The sequence below is a fragment of the Calidris pugnax genome, unplaced genomic scaffold (genome assembly GCF_001431845.1).
Source record: "Calidris pugnax isolate Ruff unplaced genomic scaffold, ASM143184v1 scaffold281, whole genome shotgun sequence".
In the NCBI taxonomy this organism is placed as follows: Eukaryota; Metazoa; Chordata; class Aves; order Charadriiformes; family Scolopacidae; genus Calidris; species Calidris pugnax.
In genome coordinates, this window is record NW_015091028.1 from 130,087 (window position 1) to 155,177 (window position 25,091).

The following is a 25,091-nucleotide window of genomic DNA, read 5'->3' on the forward strand; positions in this document are numbered from 1 at the left end:
AGCCTGTACTGATGGTGAGGATTGTTCTGGCCCAGGTGCAGAACCTTGCATTTGCTCTTGTTGAACCTCATGAGGTTCACCTGGGCCCACCTCTCCAGCCTGTCCAGGTCCTTTTGGATGACATCCCATCCCTCTGGTGTATCGACAACACCACATGCATTAACTTTCCCCGCTTCTCATGCAAATGAACTTCTGACCCCCCTGAGTCTGCTCAGTGCTTCTTGGTAGACAGGGGGTCTCAGGGATGAAGTTAGTAGTCTTCCTCTCTGTGAACTTTTCACCTCTGTGTCTGGTGCAGGCTCAGATCACCCCTGGAGTTCGTCCAAATCACAGGCCTAGTCCTGGCTGTTTTTTCGGAGCTTCGGCCTCGGCTTCAGGCACCTTGTGTCGTCCTCCCATCCCTTATCCGAGATAAGCAAGCACCTGCAAGGTTATACTACCTGTCTACGATAGAATATTTTAAAAATACAAACCACTACTAGAAATTTCAACTTTCTATGGATAAAAACAACTACTAGATCCTCTCTTCACAAGGCACAACTCAGGGTTACTGTAATGTGGGGCTCTGTGCGGCATTGACCGCTCACCAAAGCCCTGCCTTCAGTGAAAGCTCGCTCTGCCTTGAGGGGCCACCAAAATCCCACCTCGCCATCAAGGGAGAATGGATGAAAGAGCAAGAAGTGGGCCCTGCAAGGTGAACGCCGTGGGTCTGCAGCAGAGGCTGTGCTGGCTGAGTCTGGTCTCAGTCCTGCCTGTCATCTAGGGATGCTGGGGGCCAGTTTGAGGTGAGAGCCCCCCAGACTCTCCTCAGGCTCCAGCATCCCTCAGATAGGACGCTGGGAGAGCATCCACCGCCGAGCACAGCGCAGCTCTGGCTGCAGAACACCAACACCCCCCCCAGCCCTCTCTCGCTGCGCCCAGCCCAGGCACACATGTGCGGTGGTGGATGCAAAACCAGAACCCGCTACCTGCTGTCTCAAGAGCATCAGTGCCTGGAATGTCCCTGTGATGAGAAGAGCTGGGTTGCTGCTTTCATCCAGCCTCTTCCCACAGCTTTAAGAAGCCCACGCTGCCCTTTGGAGCTGGAGCAGCCACAGACCCAGCCCAGCTCCCTGGCACTCCCACAGTGCTGCTGAGAAGCCTCTCTGCGTGGCATCTGGGCACGTTTGCTTACCAGACTGAGAGCCTGAGGCCCAAGAGAAGGAGCAAGGGCAGAGAAATGTTGTTCATGGGATCCACACAGACTGCTTTCCCCCCCTTTCCCTTCCCCAGGCTAAAACCTTATCCTTTCCCAAGCTAAAACAGGCCCAACTTGTTGCTTCCCATGGCCCAGTGCCAGCAACACCTGTGGGAGGCAAGGAGCTCATCCGCATGGCGGGGGCTGAGATTTGCTGCTGCCTTTTTGCTCGCTTTTCACTATCAATGGCAGAGGTCAGGGAGGGAGAGTTGTGTCTGTGAGCTGTTGCATTTATTTACTGGAAAAAGCCCCAACAAGTTAACCCTGGGGCTCTCCTGCCGGTGGGGGAAGCATGAAGGAAAGCGCAGAACTGTGCAGGGTGACAGAGCTCCTGAGTGCCTGCAGGGAGGTGACAGGCAGCACTGTGCCAAGCTGCCAGCTGCCCCAGCCCCGGGGTGCCACTCCCCTGGGGACATCAGGGCTGCAAGGGATGCAGCGTGGTAGGACCATGCTGGGTGATGCTTGCGGTGCTCTCCCACCCGTTTTGCCTGCACCCACCTCGCATCCTGGTCATTCCTGCATCTCCACCGCTGGCACGCTGTCTGAGTGCTGCCGGGTGTTTGCTGCACCAGAGGTGGAAGGCAGCACCCAAGAATAAAGAGGAGCAAACAGCCTGGAAAGGCTCAGGGTGGGCTCTGTGTGGCGGAGTGGGGTTAAGGACTAGAGCCAGCCGATATAAGCCAAGAACAGGGAGGTTAGCTTAGGGTTAGCGGCGTGTTGGTGCCAAAGGAGCCAGTGGCCCCACGAGCCCTCCTGCAGTCCCTCCTTACACCCAGGGACCTCATCTCACCCTTGGGTTAGAAGTTTCCAGGCTGGTGGAGCAGTATGTTGATGGCCACACTGGGGCTGCTGTGGCCCTGCTGCCACTCGGGATGCCCACTCACCCCGAGGAGCCCTAACTCTTGTGTCCTTCCAATGCCAGATCCCACTTAGTCTCTGCTCCCCACTGCTCTCTGCCCATTTTCTTTCAGTTCTTATTTGGTGGCTGATTTGATCTTTTGGATGGCGTACGGGCTTGACTCCTTGGGCATCCAGATCTCCTCCCCAGCACGACCCTGGTGCTCCACCACTCCCTCCATGGCTGCTGTCAGCTCAGGGCCGAAGATGCTGTCAGTGGCCCGGTAGGTGCGGGTGAGGTGGCGGAAGGAGGAATCTGAGGAGCTGTCATCAGGAAGGTCTTCATCCTGCTCATCCCGCAGCTTGGTCCTGCTCAGCTCCGAGCTGCTCCCCAGCTCCGTGTCTCTGAGAGCCTCCCCCACCTCCTGGAGGAAGGTGTTTTTGGGGCTGATGATGCACAGCAGGAGCATGAGGCCTCCTGAGACCCCGCAGAGAAAGTAGAGGCCAACTTTTTCTGGGACACCTGGAGGGTGAAGAGCAGAGAGAGACACTGGGGTACAAACTACCTCCACAGCCTGTGGGGGTACCACTGCCTGAAAAATCTCCTCTGCCAGGCACATGAGAGGAAGAGGAGGGCAGCAGGGATGCCCTCACACCCAGGTTGCAGGAGCAGGACAGACCCTGCCCCACTGATGGTGGCAGCATCATCCAGAGCTTCATCAGCACCCACCAGTGTCCCAGAATGCCCCTTTTCCTATAGGAATCCCCCATTGGGATGCAGGGTAGGCAGCACAGGGGGATCAATCATCTTGCCAGGGATTTAGAGGAGTAATTTCCCCTGGCAAGGGAAATTTTTTCTTGCAGAGGGGTGCTCTCCATCAGTGCCCCTGCAGACAGGGCAGGAAGGAAGGAGACCCAGCGAGTAATTCAGCTTGTCAGAGAAGGAAGGTCTGCAGGCAGGACCGCAGCAGCACTGCAACTGCTGATGCTGCAGGATCTCGGGGCTCGTTCACCCCCCAAGCTCCTGCCCTACGCAGTTCCCCCTCAAACCCAGTATGGGGGCTTGGTGCCCTTCTCTCTCACATACCTGCTGACCCTCTGGAGGGATCTGGTTGCCTTCAAGCCCCAGGCTGAGCAGAGACCATCTTGGGACCTGAGCCACCCTCCCAAGCCTGTCCCGCTCCCCCAGGTGCTGCGTGAGAGCCGGGGAGGGCACGTACCCCAAAGGTGGGCAAAAGCCGCCAGGGAGCTAGTAAAAATCATCCGGTCTTCCCGGAGCCTGGAGAACCTGGGCCCTTTGTACCAGCCACCTGCAGCGAACAAGGGGATGCAGGCTGAGACGTGGGGTGCTCCCCAGCACCCCGCTGCCTGGCTGCCTGCCCTGCCTGCCTCCTGCCCCACGCCATGCTCCTTCCTGCCCACACAGGCTCTGCTGCCCGCAGGGCTGCTCCCTGCGGGTCTTCCTCTCCCCTGCTCCCAGCAGACCACATTTCTCCAGCCCCTCAGATATGGGCACTGACCGACGGGCAGCTTCAGCCATGGGGCAGCGATGCTGGGATGGAGCTGCAGGGCCCCTGCCAGCGGGGGTACCATGGAAGGGGGGGTTCACGCAGGTGCTGACATGATGCTGCACTGCTTTTGGCATAGCCTCCCCCCAGGTTACCATGCATGTAGTCCGAGAGCAGGAAGGGGTCCGAGGTGTCCGGGCCCACCTCCTCCAGCAGTTGCTTGGGCACTGCAAGGAGAGAACACGCTGAGCATCACCTCCCTGATTGTCCCCAGCAACTCCCTGTCTCCCCAGGAGCCCCGTGCCCCTGCCAGCATGGCATGTGGTGGGCACAGCAGGGGCTCAGCTGGTGGGCCCCGACCCAACCCCATGGGCGGCTCTCACCGCAAGTGTAGGAGACTCGCAGCTGTTTCTTCATGCCAGGGAGGCATGGGTCCCCAAAGGTGGCCCGGTCAGCAGCCACGGTGCAGTTCCCCTTGCGGTGGCACTTCTTGGAGACTCTCCGCAGGGCGTCTGGAGCCAAGCACTCTGCAAAGACACAGGGCACGGACCTGCAGGCAAACCTGCCTGCTCCTGCCCACTGGGGCACAGGTACAGCCCAATACCATACTTGTGCCACACTCTCTGCATGGACCTCGGCCCCATTTCTGGCTTGAACTGTTCTGGTGTACCTATGTGAGGTCCCTCAGTGTTCAGGGCATCGCACTCTGGTTTGCCTCTCAGGAATCGTCCGTAATTTGCAGAATAAATGGCCAGGACAGATTTTGATCGGCACTGCAGCCTCAACTTGTCGTTCTCACACACAGTCTTGACCCGATGGTTCCCTGGGGAGTGACACCGCAGAGTGTCCCAATGCATCCCAAATCACAGCCCTCCTCCCTTAGCCCAGCCTAGGGTGTGGGAGCTGCCAGGGCAGGCTGGAGGAGGGCTGTGAGGTACAGGAACAGCTCGCCCACCCCTCTGCCCCTTTCTGAGCAGCCAAGGCCGGGTAAGAGCCCAGGCAGTGTTGCTCAGACCCCTCCACCTCACCTGGGCGACACTTGTAGGAAGCGATGAGGTACTTGTGTGTCCCAGGGCACGGGTCCGGGCCAAAGACTTGGCTGTGCACGGAGAACTGGCACCACTGCTGGTCCTGGCACTCAGAGAGCAGCTTCTGGAGAGCAAAAGAGCAAAACAGAACAGATGTGAAGGTGGGCAAGGAGTCCTGAGGCTGCTCTTGCCTTCTCTCCCTTGGTGCCATCACCAGGCTCAGGGAAATGGCCTCCCACCTTGCAGAGGTGTCCCGTGGCTGCTTGCACCCCCGCTGCAGTCACCCCACTTCATGTGCCGGTTCTTGAACCAGTTCCCCCCCTGCACCCACGCAGAGCATTGTGCCAGCAGGCAGACCAGCACCACACCACGCCACACGTGTGCAGCACCTGCACAGGCGTGCACACTGACATGGCTCTGTGCAGCACCTGTGGTGTGCACACCGACAGAGCTCTGTGTTAACACCTGCACAAACGTGCACACTGACATGGCTCTGTGCAGCACCTGTGGTGTGCACACCGACAGAGCTCTGTGTGACACCTGCACAGGCGTGCACACCGACAAGGCTCTGTGCAACACCCGTGCAGGTGTGCACACCGACACAGCTCCGTGCAAAACCTGCGCAGGTGTGCACACTGACACAGCTCCATGCAACACTCTCACACACACAGAGCCCCGTGTAACAGCCGCACACACCGACACGGCCCCGGGGCTCCGTGCGATGCTCGGGCGCGGCCACAAGATGGGGACGGGGGTTCGCACCAGCGGGCGGCTCGGGCAGGGACGGGGCGGCCGTTGCCGTGCCCCTGCTAGCCCAAAGGCGACGCCACCAGACCCGCGGGGTGGCCCCGGCAGGGCTCTCCCGGCAGCCCTGGGCTTGGGCAGGTGGCGGGGAAGTGCCCCCCGGTCCCAGCAGCAGCAAACCCTCCGCCGGGGCCGAGGCTGCTGGTGGCAGCGGTGGCAGGGCCATGGCTTGTTTCTGACCCTCGGTGCTGCCCCTCTGGGAAGTTGCCCTACCACTCGGGCCCCGGGATCCCCCCACCTGAGCCGATGGGAGCCCCATTTCATCTCTCCTTCCCCTCCTCTGTCCCTGTCCCCGCCGGACCAGCACAGGCTGAGCCTCCTCTTGGTCTCCACCGGCTGCTAGAAGTGAAATTTGAGGAGGAAATGTAATTAATGTCCATCCCCAGGTTTTGGCTAAACAGCGCTGAGCTGCAGCAGCTGCCTTGCTTTCTGCTGTCCAGACACCCCTTCTCCTCCCACAGCAGCCTCCGGGATGCAGGAAACTGAGCCCCCTGCAATCACAGTCCCCAGAGGAGCAGCTCCATCTCACTGCAAACCTGAGCAGCAGCGACCCCGCTCACAGATCTGCCCTTCGGTCTCCAGATGTCTGTGCTGGGCCATATCCTCCACCCTGTGCCTGACACACCAGTTCTGGGACCCTGACCCTTGTTTGCAGGGCCGGCTTGGTGCCATGCCCACATGATGCAGCTTGGTGCTTGCAGAGCTCCCAGAACGTGTGGGACACCAGGAAGGGATCTGTGGCTGGGGCAAGACCAGGCAACAAAGCCTCTTGAGCCCCTAGAGCAGGGAACTGGCCTCTCAGCTCTTGTTCCTCTTTGCCGGCTCCAGGTTCCCCTTCCCCACAGGGCAGCTACATGCAGCTGGGTTGGCTGTGGTTTTGCCCCAGCTCCAGCAAGGGGCTGGAGCAGGAAAAGTAGGACATGAAACCCTGTCCCCACTGGGGCACCCTCCTGCTGGTCCCCACCAAGCATCCTGCCTGCCCTGGGTTTGTCAGAGCCCAGTGGCCCGGAGGGAAAGGTGGGCACGGTTGCGGTGTGCTGTGTCTGGCATGGCGCATTGCCCATCACAGCCACTCTCCTGCAGCCAGTGGGTGCAGCATCTCCTCAGCCATGGTCAGAGCCAAGGAGCTGGACCAGGGATCTGCAGCTGGGGCTGAGGAGCATTGTCTGGCAGAGCAGGGCTCGGAACAAGGCAGTGATCAGGTTCCTGCGACTACAAGGCCCCAGGGGGGACACAGGCCAGGGCAGTCCCGGGAAGATTGGGCTCCAACATTCAGCCAAGGTTGAAGTTGCTGAGAACCAGAGGAGTCTGGCTGGCAAAGGACAAGCAGAATGAGCATTGTTGCTCTCCTTGCTCCTTCCTGCTTGACTGCTGTGATGCTCCAGGGCAGCCCAAGGCCAGGGATGTGGAGGCCACCCGTGCTGGCATGGAGAGCCAGAAGCCAGGGAAAAGCTGCAGGATGCCAAGGGACGACATCCCTCCCAGCTCCTGTCTGCCCCATTCCTCAAGCTCATGATGCCTCATGTGTGGGGCTGTTGGAAGACTGGTATCTTCACCGGGCACAGGGTTTTCCCTCAAACACAAAGCAGAATCAAGCACAGCCACAGCATGGAGCAGTTGCAGAGCTTTTGCAGGAGCCCAGTGAGCACTTCCTCCAGCCAGGCATCACCTTTGGAGAGATCCCATCCCTTCTGCCAGCCCCTGCCTTTCTCCCCTCTCCCTGTGCCAGCTACTGCATTCAACAGACCCTGCTTTGGGCCTGCTTCATTAATTCACTTCTTGGGAGCTGCCAGCACGGATGGGTGCTTCTCCTGGCTGGGGAAGAGCCCAGCTCTGTGCTAACCCCAGGGGAAGCACCCGCAGCATCCCTCAGGGTCCCTATCCCACTACCTGAGGCTGGTGCCCCAGCTGCTGCACCGTCCCTCTCCTGGGACCCTGCCAGGGACTGTGTCCCGTGGGATTATCCCAAAAGCCAGCTCGGGGATGTGGTGGTGCCTCCTGCCAGGCTCCTCTGGCAGGGCTGCCCCACACTGGAACTCACCCTCTTTGTCTCCGAAAAATGCTCCAGGAAAAGGACCCCAGGGGTGAATGCTGGTGGGGCATGGGAAGGCCACACTCCTTGCCCCCCCCAACCCCAAGCAGGCAGCCCAGTGACCCGGGGAAGGACGGGTATGCAGCCCAGCCCCTGGGGACCCCCCCCGCCCTTACCAGGTGGGCAGTGGCAGATGAGCACTCAGTGCTTTCCTGGGAGGCATCGGCAGGGCTGGGGCAGAGGCTGGAGCTGGGCACGCGGCGCCCATAGAAGGCACCCAGGATGCTGATGGTGGTCTTGCGAGGGCAGACGATGAGGAGCTGCTCCCCGTCGCAGGTGTGGGCTGTGTGGTTCCTCAGCACCTTGCGCAGGTACCCTGGGAGGGGAGAGCACAGACCGTGTTGGCTGGAGGAGGCACCACAACCACAGTTGTGGTGGTGCTTGGGCTCCTGACAGCCAGTGGAAGTGAGGATGTCCTGGGATGGGGCATCTGCAGGACAAACAGGACCAGAGTGGGGCCGTGGTAGAGAAAGTGGGCTTGTGCCAAATCTTACACCCAGCGTTGCAGCCAGGAGGCTGGAAAGCAGCGTGGAGTAGCTGAGCTGGTTCACAAAGGGAAGTGAAAGGTGGAGGCAGGACAACAGGTCAGAACAATCAGGTACAGAAGAATCCCGTGAGGAGTAGTCAAGGGCTTAGAGAACATCAGGCTTGTTATGAAGACATGGGGAGGAGAGAGCAAAGATAAGCCAGAGATGATCACCTGGTGCTATCCCCAGAGTCAGGGAGAGGAGAATGCTTGTCCGTCACACGGTGCTGAGCCATGAGCTGGAGGAGAGAAGGGTCCAGCAGCTGCTGCAAGCTCCTGCACTTGGGGGGGTTGGTATGGATGGGTCCGAGTCACCCACCCGCTACCTGAGCCCAGCCAACCCCAGGTCTCTCTGTGGCAGAAGCCCACTGCGTTGGTGAGAACCATTCCCAGCCCGTGGCCTTTCTGACAGGCACTAGCCTTTCTCTCCCTGAATTCCTGGCAGAGGGTATTTCTGTCTTTTAACCCTGCCTAGTTTGTGTCCCAAACCACTCACTCTGTTGCTTTCCCTACAGGGAACACTATCATGGTGCTGTCCTGCCCAGCCTTTAAGATAGTTAACACACAGCTATCAGCTCTGACTGGATTCAGCTGTGCTGGGTGAGCAATGAGGCTGTTGTAATAAAAGAGCAAGCTGCCAGGGGTGCTCTGAGCAGGTGCCATTTACTGGAGAAGGCTGAGGATTCAGGACAAGCTGACAAAAAAAATGATGTGTAAGGCCCTGGACAGAGCAGTTTGCATCAGGCCTTTGAGTAAAACAAGAGCAGAGGGGAAGCATCATTTTTAGGCTGGGAGGTGGGGACAGGGCAGCCTGGTTCCTGCCTGGAAGGACCCCGGGCTGCTGGGTGAGTCATAGAGCTGTCCCCAGCTGTGGGGTCCTTGGAGGGACCCACACCCCATCCCCCTGCCCGCAGTGTGTCAGCCCCCCCAAACCAATACAAGAAGGTGGGAATGACGGCTCCCAGCCCCACACTTCTCCCTCTGTCCCTCTGCAACCCAGTGCCAGGCTCAGCTGCACAAAGGCCCCTTTCACTTTCCCGGCTGCCACTAACGCTTTGGCAGCAGTGGCCAGCATCCCTCCCTGGAGATGTCTGTAGACGCGGCTGCCCCAGCTCGGAGTTAATCCTTCCCTGGGGCACAGGCAGCCACTAGCGTTTCTCAGCTCCTTTCTCCTTGCAAGCATGGGGTGCAGGAGTGGGAGTGCCACAGCCTGGTGCAAGCGAGCCCTGCTCGCCCCTCTGTGCTGGAGGAGGGGAAAGGCGGAGAAAGGTGGATGGGAGCAGACGAGCTGTTTTAGCCAGATCAAAGCTCCAGTGAGATGCAAAGCTGCTCTTTGGAGGACACAGAGCTGGATCAGTCCCGTTGGGTGCAATGCCCACAAAGAGGGGCCCAGGACAAGCCCTGTCCTGCCCTTTTCCTCTGGTTGTCCCATGTCACAGGACACTGGGGGCCGTGAGGGGCATGGGACCCTGCCCGGGCTGCTGGTCCCCATTCTCCTTCCTCTCCACTCACAGCTGCAGCAGCCACCAGGCTCTTGTGCTGGCTCCAGAGCCGCCCAGGGTTCAACTTCTGCCTGGTACCCACTCCCAACCAGCCTGCCTGTCCCCGAGATGGTGGGGCTGCCCACATTCCCCCAATGTTGGGAGAGCCCTGTGCACAGAGGGCTGGCCCACATCCTGGGGATGATGGGGGACACAGGGAGGAATAGGAGGAGAAAAAGGTTTCCCCAAATTCAGCCTGCCTTGCAGCAGGCACGCTTCTCTGCTGCCGTGCCGGCTGGAAGCACTGGGGGGTTGTATTTTAAAACCAAGGCTCAAACAGGGCCAGAGGTTTCTCCATCACACCATTTTGGGGCAGCGAGCAATTATGAAGATGGGAGGGTTTTTTGGGTGAAACCATGGCAAGGAGGCCATGGGGAGGTTTTGTGAGTGGTTCCGGTGCTGCTGACTCAGTCCCTGATGGTGCAGTCGTGCCGTTGGCTCTGCCCAGATGAAATCACATCCTCTGCCCCGCTGCGCTCGGCAGCACTGTGCCGGGCTGGGGAGTCTGCAGGGCAGCTTCTGGAGGATCCCTCAGAGGAAGGGCAGCCCTGGGAGCCCAGCCTGCCCGCACCCCTCCTGACTGTCCCAAGCACTGGGGCACAAGGGATCCCAAATTCATGCCTCAGCTACATGGATAAGGCTCATGGGTGCTGCGCCAGGGAGAGGATGTGGCCCTCGCTGTGCCCACAGCTCCCCTGCTCACAGGTGGCTCTGGTTGGACACTGCAGCAAACGGCTCCGGCCAGGAATGGGGTAGAACTTCAGCCCATCTCCTCCCTCACCTTCTCCAGGCAGCAAAGGCTCCCAGGATAGCCCAGGGTGCTCTGGGAGCCTTCAGCTCCACACACTGTCCAGCACCAAGGGCATGAGCATCATGGCCAGAAAAGTCTGGGTTCCTGGGTCTCAGGAAAGCTTGGGGACTGTCTTAAGGTTTGGGTTTTTTGCATTTCTGCCTCAAATCTGTCCAAGGGAGCACAGCAGCAGTGGGAGGAGATGCTTTCCCTCTCACATTAGGGTGATGGGACTCGCATGCAGTGTTTTCAGATCCCAGCTCTGCCATGGAGATAGAAACCCCCATTTTTTTTGGCAAACTCTCCCTGGCCTGCACTGGCTTGTGCCTTGCTTGTCCCTTCCCCACCAACCTGGCTGTTGTGTCACCCTCCCCTCACACCGGTGTGGTCCCCGGCACCCCTTGTGCCCGCGCCCCGACTCACCAGAGAGCTCTGGGCTGGCCTCCAGCCCCACGGCCAGGCAGAGGAGAACCAGGGCTGCTGCTGGCCCCGCTAGCCTGGCCATGGTGCAGCTGCTGCTGGCTCTATGTGTCCCACCAGGCAGCTCTGCTGGTCCTCGGTGGCGGCTGGCGCCGGGACTGGCAGTGCGGGGACAATGGCTCACTTCTCTGCCCTGCCAAAGCGCTGGGGCGCCTGCGCGCCCGCTTTGTCTGCTCCCAGGGTAAGGGGCTGCTCTGGGCAGCTGGGACACCCTCAGCACGGGGACACCTCCCACAGGGAGGGACATATTTCCGAAGGCGCTCTGTGGTAGGGAAGTGGGTGTCGTGCCTTGGATGACCGTTGCTGGCAGAGAAACTGGCAGCCCCTTCCCTCCTGCCTCCATTCTCCCCGAGCAGAGGGACGGGGGTTGATGAAGTTTCCAATGTGCCCCCGGCTTTCTCATGGACATGGAGAGGCACGAATCCGGATACACGTATGCCCTAATCTCCATCTCTGCAAATGTCCGGCCATTGAGCGTCTGAGGAGGAAGGGAAGGGCTGCCTGCGCTGCCTCCCAAGGCGGCTGTTCCCGCAGAAGAGGAAAACCCCATCCCTGCATCAAACACTGCAGGCAGGGACCTCTTTGCTGCTGCTGCCCTTCTGCCCCCTCGGCCTCGGCAGGGCCAGATATTGTGTGCTGTGACATCTCACGAGGAGGGCACCATGCCATCTCTGTGTCCCCTGCCCCGCAGGGGCTGAATCCCTGTCCAGCTGGAGGGGACGCAAGGGGCAGGAGCTGCCCCTTGGGACTGAGGTCAGCAGGGAAGGCAGCAGCCGGCAGTGCCAGGAGCCGGCTGGGCTCAGCATTGCTCTGGCAGCAGCGGCCTAGGGGGGGGTGGGGGGCCGCAGGGACCAGCAAGCATCACCTGGGGGTCTGCAGCAAGGGCAGGGAAGGGGGGTAGGAGGGGGAGGCAAGATAAGTACCGAGCTCCTGCCTGCTGAGGGTGCTGCCGTGGCCCTGCTTGGCACCCACACCACCTTTAATTCATCCCTCGCGCATGAGGAATCTCAGGCAGTTTCCTGTCCACACGGGGTGGAGTTTCAAGTTCTCCAAAAGCTTTGATGGGGCAGAAAGAAAAATGCCCCCAGCCCCTCCCAAGGAGCCGCCAGCACAAGCCCCGCTCTGGGTTGTGCAGCAGCACCCAGGAGAAACACCTCCCTTTGAGAGACTCCTCAAGGAGCCTGCATAACCCTTTCCCAGTCCAGTCGCCTCAGGGTGGATGCTTTCTTATCAGAGTTTGATTATTTCTAGGAAGGTCTGATCTTACCCGAGCTGGGGTGGAGCTGAGCCAAGCAATCAGGATCCCCATTTTGTGCCAAGCTCAGTATCAGCTTTGGGGTCCCCAAGGTGAGAGACGGGACTCGCCCAGGAGAGGAGTCAAGCCCGTGGGTGCTGGGAAGCCGCCTCCACTGGGACGGTTGCCAGGATGGGCTGACGGAGAACGTTTCCCTCCCATCCTGGGGAGGAGAGCAAGCTGGTCATCCTTCCTGTGAAACAGCCCAAATTCCAGGAACGGGGCCCTGCTGGGGGGTCAGCCCTGGAGACATCCCTTCCTATCACTCTGCCCTGGCTGGGCTGCTGCTGGCGCTTGGGGTTCCCCGCTGCACCCTGACAGGGGCTCCGGACGCTTTGCCTTCCCTCCCCGGTGTTTTGCAATCCTTCCTGCCCGAGGTCTGCTCCTGAGCAGCACTGGGCTCACTGTGAAGAGCTATCGGCCAGGCTGCCCTGCTCGGCTTCCGAGAACCCTGGCCCCACTTGGCCCCTGCTCCTTGCATTGGGGGGTGCTCAGGGGAGCCCACCCGGGGGGATCCCTGGGGTAGAGGGCAGGGAGAGGAGCTGCCCATGGTGATGCAGCAGTGGGAGGGGAAAGGTGGTGGGAAGGTCAGTGTGGGTCACCCCAAAGAGATAACAAAGTGGCTGAGCCCTGGTGTGCGGGCACAAGGGTGGGAGGATGGCGAAGGGATGAGACCAGACCGGATCAACATGATGAGATGCTTCCTCTGCAGGCCCCCCCAACTCCCAGCTGGGAGGTGACAGCAGTGGCTCTGTGGACGCCTGGGCCACCAGCCCAGGGCTCGAGTCAGCGGCTCCGTGCCTGGGTGGCTGCGATAGACTGGAAGGGGACCCATGAACTTGTCCAGATAGACCCGTGCTGAGTCACGGCTGGGAGGCCCCGCAGCTTCCCCCTCCCCGCTGGCAGGTCCCGGCGCACACCCCATCGCTCCTCCCCGCTTAAAGGAAGGAAAGGGTGAGCCCCAGCCCTCCGCAGGGTGAGCGCAGACGGGGTGCTTCAGCCACCAGCCCTCCCAAAGCCAACCCGGCGGAGCTCTGCAGAGGACTGACCAACTCACCACAGCAGTGAGCGGCCAGCGGTCCCTCCCCCGAGATGGAGAGTCGGCAGCACACCACCACCAAGGAGCCTGAGATCGAGCTGTTTGTGAAGGTGGGTCCCTGAGGCATGGACGGTTGCTCTTTGACAGTTCAAGCAGGCTCATCCTCAGCAAGCTCTGGCCGGGCGGGGGCGGTGGAAATTCATGGGTGTCTTCACGTTTCGAGAGGCTGGAGACGGGCACCAAGTTTGGGATGGCTCCTCACCGTGAGGGCTGGCTGAGCGGGTGCTCAGAGGAGGGGACCAGGCAGGCGGTGGCGCAGGGGACCGGCAGGGTGCCGCACCCATCATCCCAGAGGATGTTCTGGTGTCACGGTGGTCATGTACCCCGAGGAGCAGCAGTGCTGGAAGCCGGTGTGACGGAGGAGCGGGCACACACACTCCTCTCGAAACCCAGATAAGACAAGCCCCAGCCTGGGAACAGCGAGCGGTAGGGCTGAGAGCTGCCACTCCAGCCTCTCCTGCCAGCCAGGGTTGCAAAACAGAGTGTGGAGGGCTCCGGGAGCCGGCGGGTGCCCATGCGTGGGCGGGATGGGGCGGTTTCGCAGAGCAGCCTGGGGGGATTATTTGCTGGAAATGTTTTTTTTTCTTTCCCTTGTTAAGCAATTTTCCAAACACTTCCCCTGGAACATTTTAACACTCAAGTTCAAAAGATCTGCAGTGGACACGCAGGGTGTAGGAGGAGAGGAGCCGAAGCTGGCAGCTGGTAACTGCCTGTGCCAGCAGTGATGCCAGCGGGGCCCTGGGACAAGCTGTTGAGTCACGGTGGCCAGGGGAGTGGTGCCTCCCTGTGCCACCACATCGAAGGTTTAGGGGGGATTTCCCAACGGCTTCACTCCTCTCTGGGGGCAGCTTGATGCCCCAAAGGACCGTGGTGCCTGGCTGGTGTCCCTGGTGCAGGCACCTGGCTGTGCTGGGCATTGTGCGGTGCCTCGCGTGGGTTGTAGTTGGAAACTCGTGTGGGAAACGGTTATCTGAGCCTTCGCGGGAGGGATCTCCCCCATCTCCTGTCAAAACTGCAGCCATGGTGGTGCTTGCTTGCCAGGCACTAAGCTTGGCTCAGCCAAATCCAGACAAGTGTATTTTCTTGTTGAAAGTAATTCGGGTCTTGAATTCCCTTTGTAGCACCACTTTTTCCCTGGAATGGGTAGGGAGAAGAGGAAAATGATACATGAGGTGACTGCAATGGCGGCAGCACGTTTAGGGGGTTTTTGGAGGGAAGGGAAACAGAAAACAAAGTCGCAGCGTCGTCAGGACTTCCCCTACACCTTAATTTAGCATGAAAAAACCCTTCTGACTTGTCCGCTAGCAGACAAATTGGTGCTGTGCCTCCTCCTGCCATTCAGGACCCAGTTTTACCAAAGTCACAGCAGCTCCTGGCTGCAGACCATGGGCACCTCGCACCTCTGCTGGGCTGGGGTCTGCCCTGAGACATGGTGTGACCCATGACAGTGGTAAATCACGGGGGAGCTGGTTCCCCGCGTGCCAGCCCTGCCTAGTTTTTGCTTCAGCAAACACTGTCGTTGGGCTGGGGAGGATGAGGAAGGTGCAGAGCAGCTCCCGCATCGCCTTTGGGTTGGGGCGAGCTGTCCCCACCGTGCTGGCAATGCCTCACCCTGCTGTGGCCCCGGTGACAGCATCGTCCCACCAGCTGGGGGGCTCTGCCACTCAGCCCCGTGAGGCATTAGTCACCCCCAAGGCTGCTTCCCGGCTTTTGGGGTGGCTGCAGGATCCATGGGTGGGCGCTGGTTGGTGCTGGGTGCCCCAGCGCTGCTGTTGGGTGCTCCCCAACAGAGCTGCTGTTGGGTGCTGCTGAGGGGTGCTCCCTCCTCCCGCCACGTCTCATGCTGTTTCACTGAGGGGAAACCACAAGAACTGCTACGAAACTTTGGGGTATTTGTGCCTTGTGCAGCCTTGTGGGGCTCCAGAGAGTTGGGGCTAAAAGCCTACACTGCCCTGGAGACACTGTGCTAGCCCACGCTGGGTGTATCTAGCATCTGGAGGGGAAAAGAGTGAGAAAAATCATTTTGGGGGGTGCTGCAGGCTCTGCACCCTCACCCCAGTCCCTGCAGGGAGAGTGGGGGAAGAAGGAAGTGAAGAGTGATGGCTTCCCTGCTGTGCTGCTTGCCTTCTGCTGGGAGGGAGGGCCTGTGGCTCCTGTCCCAAAGCCCCTTTCCCCTGGGCTGCCCTGGCTCCTGGAGGGCTCTCTCCACGGTCACCCGGCTGCCAGCGGGGCTGTGCCAGAGCCCGGTGCTCCCCCGGCAGCACCCAAGTGCTGGTGGAGCTGCCCTCCGCTTTCTCCAGATAAGGATTTGGCTCTGAGCATCCTAGGATGGGCCCGGCTTATTTTTTCTCCCCCTGCAGAGGCCATCCTGATTTTCCTCTCACTCTGGTCCAAAATTCCCCACCTGTCTATTTTTAAAAGACAATGGGGAAACCCAGCCTGAGCTGTGCAGAGGCTGGAGAAACCTGGGGCGGGCGAGCACAGCACTGGTGAGGGACATCCCACCCACCAACTGTCCCCTCCAGCTCCACTGGAGCCACTCGCTGCCCTGGCTCAGCTCAACAGCTCTGGTGGGCCAAGGAGACAAATTATGACTAAGTGGCCTCACTCTCAGCCTTGTGCTGGGCGAGGACAGCACCAGGAGCACGGCCAGCTCGCTGCCCTCTGCTCTGCCACCAGCAAGGGCCATCGCAGCAGAGCAGGGAGAGTGTCTGTCCTCATGCTGGGCAGCCACAAAAGCACCTTCCGAGCTGTTGGTGCTGGAAATGCTCCAAAGGATGGCATTAGTTTTGGCTTGTAGGTACCAGCAAGGAGGGAGAGGGCCAGGGGAGCAGAGAAGCTCTCATGGCTGTTTTGTGACCCCTCCAGCTCCCTCACAAGCACCCAATACACAGGCTGACCTGTTACCAAAGAAGCCTGATTTGTTGTAAGCTGACATGGGATGCTCCTGACCAGCAGCTACCTGGGAGCATTTCTTACTAATAGTCAGGAGAAAGCCTCGTGTATGAATTCAGCTTCACTTCTGGGTATATCCCAGAGAATCAACACATTTCTCAGTTCCCATTTCCTTTCTCAGGAGCATCAACTCATGACAGCTGAGCATAGGAAATACTGGTCAAAAGTAATTTTCATTCCTCTGGAAGGACTGAAAAGTGTTGGCATAGTGGAAAAGCAGACAGTCACCCCCAGCTGACCACTCTGGGGTGTTGTTTGATCAGTTTACCCTCTCCTTTAGGGTGAGTTTTAAGCTGGTGTATCTCTCCTGGAGAAGCTGAGCACTTCAGAGTCCACAGGTTTCTGGGCACCTGTAGATACAGACAGGTGAGTGGTAGCACTTACCTCCAGCCCAGAAGAGCCAGCCAGAGGTCTCAGCACCTTCTGCTAATGAAGCATCTTCAGCCATCCTGTCTTTGGGACCCCAGCGAGGTGCGAGCTCTGGAGCCTCATCCAGCTGCCCTCCCTGCACATTATTGCTGCTGCTTGACTTCTGCACCACCAGATCCTCCCAAAGCTCATCACCCTCCTGCTGAGCCTCTGGACTTCAGCTCGCCCACTGATACCACAGTGTAGCACAGAGCCCTGAGCTGTCCCACCAGGGCTCGTGCACCAACGCAAGCTGCTCCAGGGGAGCAGCATCCCCCCGTGCAGGAGCAGCGTGACCCCTGTGGCTCCTCCCTGCAGTGGCAGGGCTGCCACACGCGCCAGGGGACCATGGTTCACGTGCAGCTGAGGAACCAGTTAATTCTCTGAAAGAAGTTGAGCTTCCTGTAAGCCATTTTACCTCTCACACCACAGTGCAACTTCCCTCTCCAAGCAGCATCCACGCCACTTTTCATGCACTGGGGGGAACCTGCCCCTTTCCTCTTGACCAAGCTCCTCATAAGGATTTTCAGTCCTTTTGGCAAAGGATACTTTCAGCTGATATTTCAAGGAAATGGGCTTCACTCCACCTGCTGCTTCTTTCCCTTGGGATTGCTGAATGGGCATCTTCTGGATGGGATCCTGATGAGGGAGCCCTGGTGGGACTCAGGCATGTTGTCCCATATCCCCACTGCTGTTTGACCCCATCCTGGTGACAGAGCAGCCCCCTGAGTGCTGGGAGGCTGTCACTGTGTCCATGCAGAGGGGCTGCAAGAGACTGTGCACGTGATCAAAGCTGTAGGGGCTGCCACATGGCCCTGTTCCCCACTGATGCTGGGTGGGATGCCAGTGTGAATCCTCCTCTGCACAGCCCCCTCACCCCAGCCCCTTCTTCTCCCTGAGGCTGAGGATTCCTGCTTGGGTGGTTCTTGGCCACTGTCAGTCCGGGGAAGTCATGTCTGGGTTTGTTAAATGCACACAAAACCGGAGGCAGACACTAACAGCACACAAAAACAAACTGCTCTTTTCCTGGCAAACATGAGCACATTTCCCTTCCTGCCGCCCTCTCCAGCCAAGCGGACCCTCCCTTCCTCCCCATCCATCAGCAACCACCCTCCACCTCCTTCCCCCGCCTCCCTCTCTTCCTCCCAGCTTTATCTCACATTTCTGGGAAGGATCTGACCCCGGGTGTCCTGAGGATGCTCTACGATGGTTTCCAGTGGCAGCAGGGCTGGGGAGGATCCTACAGCTGAGTCCCGGTGCTGGGGAGTCCCTGCCACATGGAACGCTGGGGTGCTAGGCCCTGCGTGTGACTTCCTCCCAAGACCAGCTCTGGTGGCTCATCATCAACAGGCATCCCATCCTGGCTGGGTGAGCCTTGTTAAATCCTTGTTTCTCTGCTTTCCCGGCAGGCTGGTCTGGATGGAGAAAACATCGGAAACTGCCCCTTCTGCCAGCGCCTCTTCATGGTGCTGTGGCTCAAAGGGGTCAAGTTCAATGTCACCACGGTGGACATGACCAGGTGAGATGGCACCATGGCCCAGCCCTGGCTCACCTCCCCCCACCAGCACTGTCCTCTCTCCCACCTGCACCACAGCCACTGTGCCGCCACGAGAGGGACGGGGGTGACAGTCCCTCCCGCACACTGCCTGTCACACCATGGGGTGCAGGGGTGGGCCGCCACGGAGCTCCAGCCATGTGCCAACACCTGCATGGCACAGGGACCTGCTGTCCTGTTGGGTGTGGATATGAGTCCAAGGCACCACAGGGCAGACAGAGAGGCTGGGGGGCACTTCTCAGCCCCCCTAAACCCAGCAGAGCAAAAGTGGGGATGCTCTTGGTCCCATCTCTGCCCCCCCATCCCTGTCCCTTCGTCCTGGGGAGGATGGTGGGTGCCAGCTGCATGCTCTGAGCCCACTTATTTTCTCCACCCCAGGAAACCTGAAGAGTTGAAAGATTTAGCGCCGGGCACCAACCCACCCTTCTTGCTGTTCAACAAGGAGCTGAAAACAGACTTCATTAAGATCGAGGAGTTCCTGGAGCAGACCCTGGGCCCACCCACGTAATTGCAATGTCGCTCCTTCCCCCCTTTGGGGCGGGTGGTCGTTGGAAAATGGAGGCAGGAGGTGTCCGAGAGCAGCTCGGGGAGGGGGCTGTGTGCCCACCTGGCACCCCGCACCATGCTCTGCAGGACCAGGGGCTGTGATGCCGAGGGTCTGTGTCCCTCAGGATGGCAGTGGGTCAGGCTGTGAGGGGACAGGGACAGGCTGGGATGGAAAACAATGGGACAGGCAGGGCTGGGGGGGCTGGGGAGCACCCTGCAGGATGCCTGGAACAGGTGGTTTTGCAGCTGGCTGGTTGGTGTGGAGGCAAAGGGGGAACTGAGACCCCCTTTGCCTGCTCCACTCTGGTGCACTCAGATGAGCCAAAGTGAGCGCCCTGGCTCTCCTAATGTCACGCAGGTGGCCCAGAGGCTGCTGGGGGGGCAGTCCCCCCAGAGCTCACACCCACCAAGTCATTCCCCCGCCCTGCGTGGCCAGAGCCCTCCCTTGCCTGCGAAAGAGGAAGCTTCAGACGCATTTATCATCTGCCTCCTGGGTCGTGCCTGCCCTTGCAGCGCACCCCGGGACGCCTCAGCAGACAAGAGTCTGTTCCTGAGGAAGTAATGGGGGTTCCTGGCACCCCCAGGTCACCCCAGTGCCAACTCACATCGTCCAGGCTGGGCCAGAGCTGCTGCCACCAGCATCTCCAAACTGTGGCATTCCTGCTCTGTGATTTTCCCCCAGCAACCACCCAAGATAATACAGCTCCCAGGGTGGCAGCTGCAATAATTTAGAGCATCACCGTTCTCCCACTACCAGCTAAACGTCACCTGCGTCCTCCCATACCAGCCCTGGGCACCGCAGCCTAGGAGGTAACGCAGCTGAGGACCCTGCAGCTGAACCTCTGCTTCCATCCCTGCCTGTGCTGACACCAGTATCTCTTTAAAGGTACCCGCACCTGAGCCCCAAGTACAAGGAGTCCTTCGATGTGGGGAGTGACATCTTTGCCAAGTTCTCAGCGTACATCAAGAACCCGCGCAAGGAAGCAAATATCAGTAAGAAATGCGGGTGGGGGCTGCAGGACCATGATCTGCCTTGATGGGGTGGAGGGAGGGATGCTTTTGTCTGTGGGTAAGTCCTGCCACCAGGTTAGGGCTCCTGCTGCCATCCCACCGAAGCCTCTTTGGTGAGTGAGGAGCGGGCAGGACAGGTGAAGGCAGCCCTGATCTCCACGGGGCTCTGGCCCCGGGTGTGTGTGCTGGGGAGAGCAGTCCTGGAGGGGACCGTGGGGTGGGTAATGCTGCTGGGAGCCCCTGGGAGCAGAGACTCTGGTAGGGGTCCATGGTGTGATCCTAAGGGCTTTGTCCCTGTATGCAAAGCCCAGGGGAGCTCAGCCGCTGGGCTCTGGGCTGACTGCACTCCTTCCCCCACCCACCCAGATCTTGAGAAGGCTCTGCTGCGGGAGTTTCAGCGGCTGGATGTCTACCTCAACACGCCTCTCCCCGAGGAGATCGACCAGGACAGCGTGGAGGACATCACTGTCTCCAAGAGGAAATTCCTGGATGGGGACCACCTGACGCTGGCTGATTGCAACCTCCTGCCCAAACTGCACATCATCAAGGTAATGGCACAAGTTCTCAGGGACAGAGCCGGGGGCGCCCCGTCCAAGGGGCAGTGAGGGTGAAGGGGTGCACACAGGGAGCTGGGGGTCCCATATTTGTGTCCCCCCCAACCAAACTAGAGAGCGAATCTTACCCAGGACCGGGTAGTCTCAGCCTCCTCCTCCTCCTCACCTCCCTAGATTGCAGCCAAAAAGTACCGCGACTTTGAGATCCCAGAGGACATGACGGGCGTCTGGCGCTACCTCAACAATGCCTATGCCTGTGACGAGTTCAGCCACACGTGTCCCGCGGACGAGGAGATCGAGCACACCTACGCCAGCGTTGCCAGAAAGATGACCTAACGCGGGGTGCGCCAGCAGCGCTGCCCCCGGCCGAGCCCCCCCACCTCCGCAGTCCTGGCACCGCCAGGCCCAGGCCAAGGGAGGGACTGGAGGGGGTTCACAGCATTGCTACCCCCTGCCTTTCAGAAATAGCGCCTTGCTTCACAGCCCCCACTGCCCCCTCCTCCTCCGCCAGCCAAGCACCTGCATGGATGCACTGGTCCCTGCCTGGCTGCTGTGGCAACTGCACCCCTGTCCCCAGAACAGCTCTCATGGCCTGTGACCACGCATCACGGGAAAAGCCGAGTGCTGGCCTTCTGCAGCAGAGCTCCGGTGGCAGAACTGAGACCCCCGGGGCTGGGCCTCCCCCTCTGCTGCCGGAACCACTCTGCCGGCCCCGCGTGGCCCCAGCCAGCCCCTGCGCTCGGGAAGAGGCATCCCAGTGCATGGCTGGGCTAGAGCTGGTTGAGTTCACCCAGTCACCCTCCTGCACAGCACCCCACAGCCTGCTTTGGGCAAGCCCTCCCTTCCACCAAGGCATCTGGGCTCCATCCGAGGCCACTGAAAGGCTCTGCCCTGGTAGTTTGTTGCAGTGACAAATTGTTCCCCCTGCTAAAGAGCTGTAACCTGTGTCTAGCCCTCCATCAGGACATGGGAGGGATGATGCCTGGCACGAAAGTGCCAGGACCTGCTGTCGGAGGGAGAGAGGGGTGCAGGGACTCACGAAGGGCTGAGGATGGAGGGCTGAGGATCAGGGCATCCCTCCCATGAGTTCCAGCACCCAGGGTCATGTGCTGCTGGCTGCAACGTCCTGTCTGGCTCCTGTGAGATAAGAAACCTCTCCCTGCCTTGCAGGATGCTGCAGGGGAGGCAGCCACATGCAGCTCCAGCCCCACCACCCCTCCTGGTCCCCACCAGCACTTCAGGTGCCTCACTGGGAGATGGAGACACGGGTAGGGCATCTGGTATCTGCACCCCAGTACTGGGCAGCCAAAAAGCAGGCAGAAGCTGCTTTGCAAAGCACTGTGTCTGTAGATAGGTGGGCAGGTTTGGTGCCCCCTGGCTCAGCCTTGTGCTTTCCAGTCCAGTGTCGCTGGTGCAAGAGGAGCCAAAGCAGTTCTGAACAGCCATGACGTCCTGTCCTCACCCGTCCAATACCTCTGGCTCCCCCAGGGGCTCCTGCCAGTGCTGCGAATTCAGCCAGCCCCCCGCCCCCAGCCAGTCCCATGGAGAAAATACTGTACAGTGAGTGAGGTGGGTCCTGCGGGGACACAGCGATGGCAGAGCCCCCTCCAGCCCTCACTGCCACTTCCCTCTTTGCACTAAAATGTGTGTCCTCGCGAGCCTGCCTCTGATAGCACTGGGTTTGGGGACAGGTTTTGTTACTAATGGATTTTGATTTGTTTGGGTTTTTTTTAAACTAAGAACAGCAATAAACTATATTTTAATATGCCTTTCTGTGTCCTGTCAGTGCACGGACCAGGGCCACCAGGCATGGAGGGTGCTGCAGGGGATGGAGGGGGCTTCCCTGCCGCAGAAACCCTTTTGAGATTTAGTATAAGTGAAGCCATAGCCCCCAGTCTCTGCCATTGCTGGGATGCAGGTGGCAGCCCCTGCCCTGCCTGCAGGAGAGATGTCCCCTCCCTAGGACAGGAGCCCTGAGATCTGCCCATGCTGTGCAGGCAGTGGTGGGAGGGTGCAGGACCCGCGGTGTGGGGACGGAGTAACCACAGGACGCTGCTCCAGTGAGAGGGTTTATTCAGCTCCTGGTGGCAGCCAGCATGTGTCTGCCAGGCCATGCTGGCAGCTCTGCCTTGACATGGGTCCTGGAGATTCCCTGGTATGGGAGAAACACTGTCCTGCACCCCGGATCCTGATGGGACTATCCCTGTACCCCATGACACAGCTCCTCTGCTGCAGACCCTCTCCCCTTTTCCCACCAAGGGACCGGAGACCTTTCAAAGCTCTGTGTAAACCACCCCACAGCGAGGTGTGGGGTCCCACCTGGATGGTCCCACTGGCAGGCAGAGGGGCAGTGGTGGCAGGGAGCGGGCTGGCAGGCAGGCAGCAGGCAGACCCCCTCCTGCACCACTCATTTGCTGACACAGTATTTCCAGAAGCAAGCTGGAAAAAAAGGAAAAGACAGCCATGCAAGGGGCTGCAGCAGTGCTTAGCCACAGCCGAAAAGTTTAAAGGAAGGGAGATATGAATGCCTTAGTCCAGATCATGGGCACCCTCTACCCCAAACCGTGGGCACCCATCACCCCAAGTAATAAGCACCCCCCACCCCAAGCCCAGCCCCTGCTTTCCATGACTTCTGCAGGACAGTGGTGGGTCAGGTCCCAGGACTCACCTTTCTTGCTGGGTTGCCCAGGGGCCTGCTCTGTCTGAGTAAATCCCTGGCTCTGGCGCTCACCCACTGCCACCATCTTCCATAGGACTTCATGAAGGTCTTCCACCTGCCACAGCACAGCAGTCCCATCCCCTGTGTGGTGCCCATCTGGCAAAACCAGCCCCCAAGCCCCTTCCCCTCACTGCTGGACCAGGGAGGGGAGCAGTGTGGCACCCAAGTGGGACTGCCTCAGTCCCCGTTAACTGGCCGGCAGGGATGGGGTTTGCTGGGACCTCGTGGGGAGCTGGTCATGGGGATCCCCTGCCTGGCGGTGTCTCCCTGGGACACTCTCCCCGAGGCCAGAGAGGCACCTCCACTCACCGAGCGTTCTGGGCCATCCTCCTGGAGGGTGCTTTTATTTCCTGGAAAAAAAAAAAAAATAAAAAAAATAATGAAATGCCATGAACGTGCAGGGGCTATGGGTCCAGCATGGGGGGCAGGAGCCAAGGGAAGATACGTCAGAAAGAGAGGGAACACAACAGCATTGCCTGCTTCTCTCCGTGCTCCCCTGGGGACACCTAACATACAGCAGTCCTTTGTTGTGGATGCAACCCTTCATCTCTCCAAGAGCATCCTCCTGCCTCCTCCCCTCCACATGTGTCCCCACACCAGCCCCATCTGTGGGTCCAGATCACCTTGAGCTCTGGGACTCACTCTTGCCATGAGCCCCTTCCCCCAGCGCAGACAGAGCCTGGTGGAGGTTCCTGGATGGCTGGAGTTCTGCCAGAGGCTTGCTCTCAGACACGAAGCCAACTGCACCGTCAGGCAGGTGAAAATCTGTCAGTAGAAGGTCTGGGTTGAATGGGGAGACAGTGACAAGGACAAAGAAGCTCATTCAAGGTGTGTTTGTTCCTTGGGTGATGGGACAGAGAGCCTGAGCATGGTCTGCAGATCCTGTGAGTGACAACCATGTTGTTTGAGGGGGACTAGGATTCGTCTCCTTGTCTGGCCACATGTGCCAGCCCAGGTCAGGAGCCAAAATGCTGGCCGTGGCACTGCAGATGTGGCCCCAGGGGAAGGGGATCCTGCAGTGACACTCCGCCTTAGGCAGCCCAGGACACTGTTGGCCACCTTTGCCACAAGGGCAAGGTGGTGGCTCATGGTCAACTTGGTGTTGACCAGGACAGCCCTGGCATATCCTGGTGCCTGGGGTTGTTCCTCCCCAGGGGCAGGACTCATCACTTCTCCTTGCTGAACTCCACACAGTCCCTCTCAGCCTGTCCGAGTCTCTTGGGATGGCAGCACGACCCTCTGGCATTATCAGCCACCTCTCCCAGCTTCTCATCAACTGCAGACATGCTGAGGGTGCACTCTGTCCCATGACCAGATCCTTAATGAAGATGTTAAACAGAGCCACCCCCAGTACCGACCTGCAGGATGCACCACTGGACTGGCCTCCAGCTGGACTTTGTGCCACAGATCACAACCCTTCCTTCAGCAAGTTTCCAGCCCACCTCACTGCCCACTTATCTGGTCCAGACTTTGCCAGCTCCTCTGTTAGTGTGCTGTGGGAGACAGTGCCAAAAGCCAAGGCAAACAACCTCTGCTGCCTGGAGTTGCCTTCAGCGTGACTGCAACAGGCAGGAGGAGAAGGTCCCCATTTGCCACCGAGGTGTCCCCTGCCACAAAAGACCCTTCTGAGAGCAGCTCCGCAGAACCCCTTCCTGGCCTCGCTCAGCCAGCCTGTGGCACCAGTGGGAGCTGCAAAGCGTGAAGTCCAGACCCCCCTTATCCCAGTAACGTCTCAGGTGAGCACAAGTAGAAATTGGGATGAGTCCGTCCCAGGGCCTGTCTGCCTTTCTCTGGGGATAGGGGTGGTCTAAGCTCACCACAAAAACAAGCCTCAGACACATGGCTGCAACTAAGGAAACAACTCCCTTTCTGTCTGGCTGCCTTTAACTGGAAACCAGCTGGTGTGTTGGGGGCTTTCCAGCACCTCACCCTTCAACCCACCCCTTCTCCAGCGCCTGCCCCCAGGAAGCTCCCACCAACCACCAGGAGTTGAGAAATCCCAAACACTTGGCCTCGTATTTCCTTTGTCTTGGAGATGCAGCCAAGCTGCTGGAGCTCTGGAAGTCCCCGTGAGTCAGCCAGCGACAAGAGCGCCATCGTGGCTGCT

The 25,091-nt window shown here is 59.5% G+C and overlaps 2 protein-coding genes across 4 annotated transcripts; one reads left to right on the forward strand and one right to left on the reverse strand.

Annotated features, from left to right (window-relative positions):
- Positions 1 to 1,451: 1,451 nt before the first annotated feature.
- Positions 1,452 to 10,959, reverse strand: LOC106896222 (protein eva-1 homolog C-like). Of its 2 annotated transcripts, none has more exons than XM_014956019.1 (8): positions 10,787 to 10,954; positions 7,623 to 7,822; positions 4,611 to 4,734; positions 4,253 to 4,405; positions 3,966 to 4,109; positions 3,738 to 3,809; positions 3,295 to 3,384; positions 1,452 to 2,597 (listed from the first exon to the last, which is right to left on the reverse strand). In XM_014956019.1, the coding sequence occupies exons 1-8, from the start codon at positions 10,866 to 10,868 to the stop codon at positions 2,212 to 2,214; spliced, it is 1,251 nt and encodes a 416-aa protein (XP_014811505.1). In that variant the 5' UTR covers positions 10,869 to 10,954; the 3' UTR covers positions 1,452 to 2,211. The 2 variants fall into 2 exon arrangements, with proteins under 2 accessions (XP_014811505.1, XP_014811506.1); XM_014956020.1 differs by having other exon boundaries at positions 2,276 to 2,597; positions 3,162 to 3,384; positions 10,787 to 10,959.
- Positions 10,960 to 12,831: 1,872 nt separating this feature from the next.
- LOC106896223 (chloride intracellular channel protein 2-like) lies at positions 12,832 to 22,034 on the forward strand. 2 transcript variants are annotated; one of them, XM_014956021.1, is made up of 6 exons: positions 12,854 to 13,286; positions 18,009 to 18,118; positions 18,533 to 18,658; positions 19,587 to 19,693; positions 20,078 to 20,259; positions 20,440 to 22,034. In XM_014956021.1, exons 1-6 carry the CDS (start codon positions 13,230 to 13,232, stop codon positions 20,599 to 20,601), a joined length of 744 nt encoding a protein of 247 aa, XP_014811507.1. In that variant the 5' UTR covers positions 12,854 to 13,229; the 3' UTR covers positions 20,602 to 22,034. The 2 variants fall into 2 exon arrangements, with proteins under 2 accessions (XP_014811508.1, XP_014811507.1); XM_014956022.1 differs by lacking the exon at positions 18,533 to 18,658 and having other exon boundaries at positions 12,832 to 13,286.
- Positions 22,035 to 25,091: the final 3,057 nt, after the last annotated feature.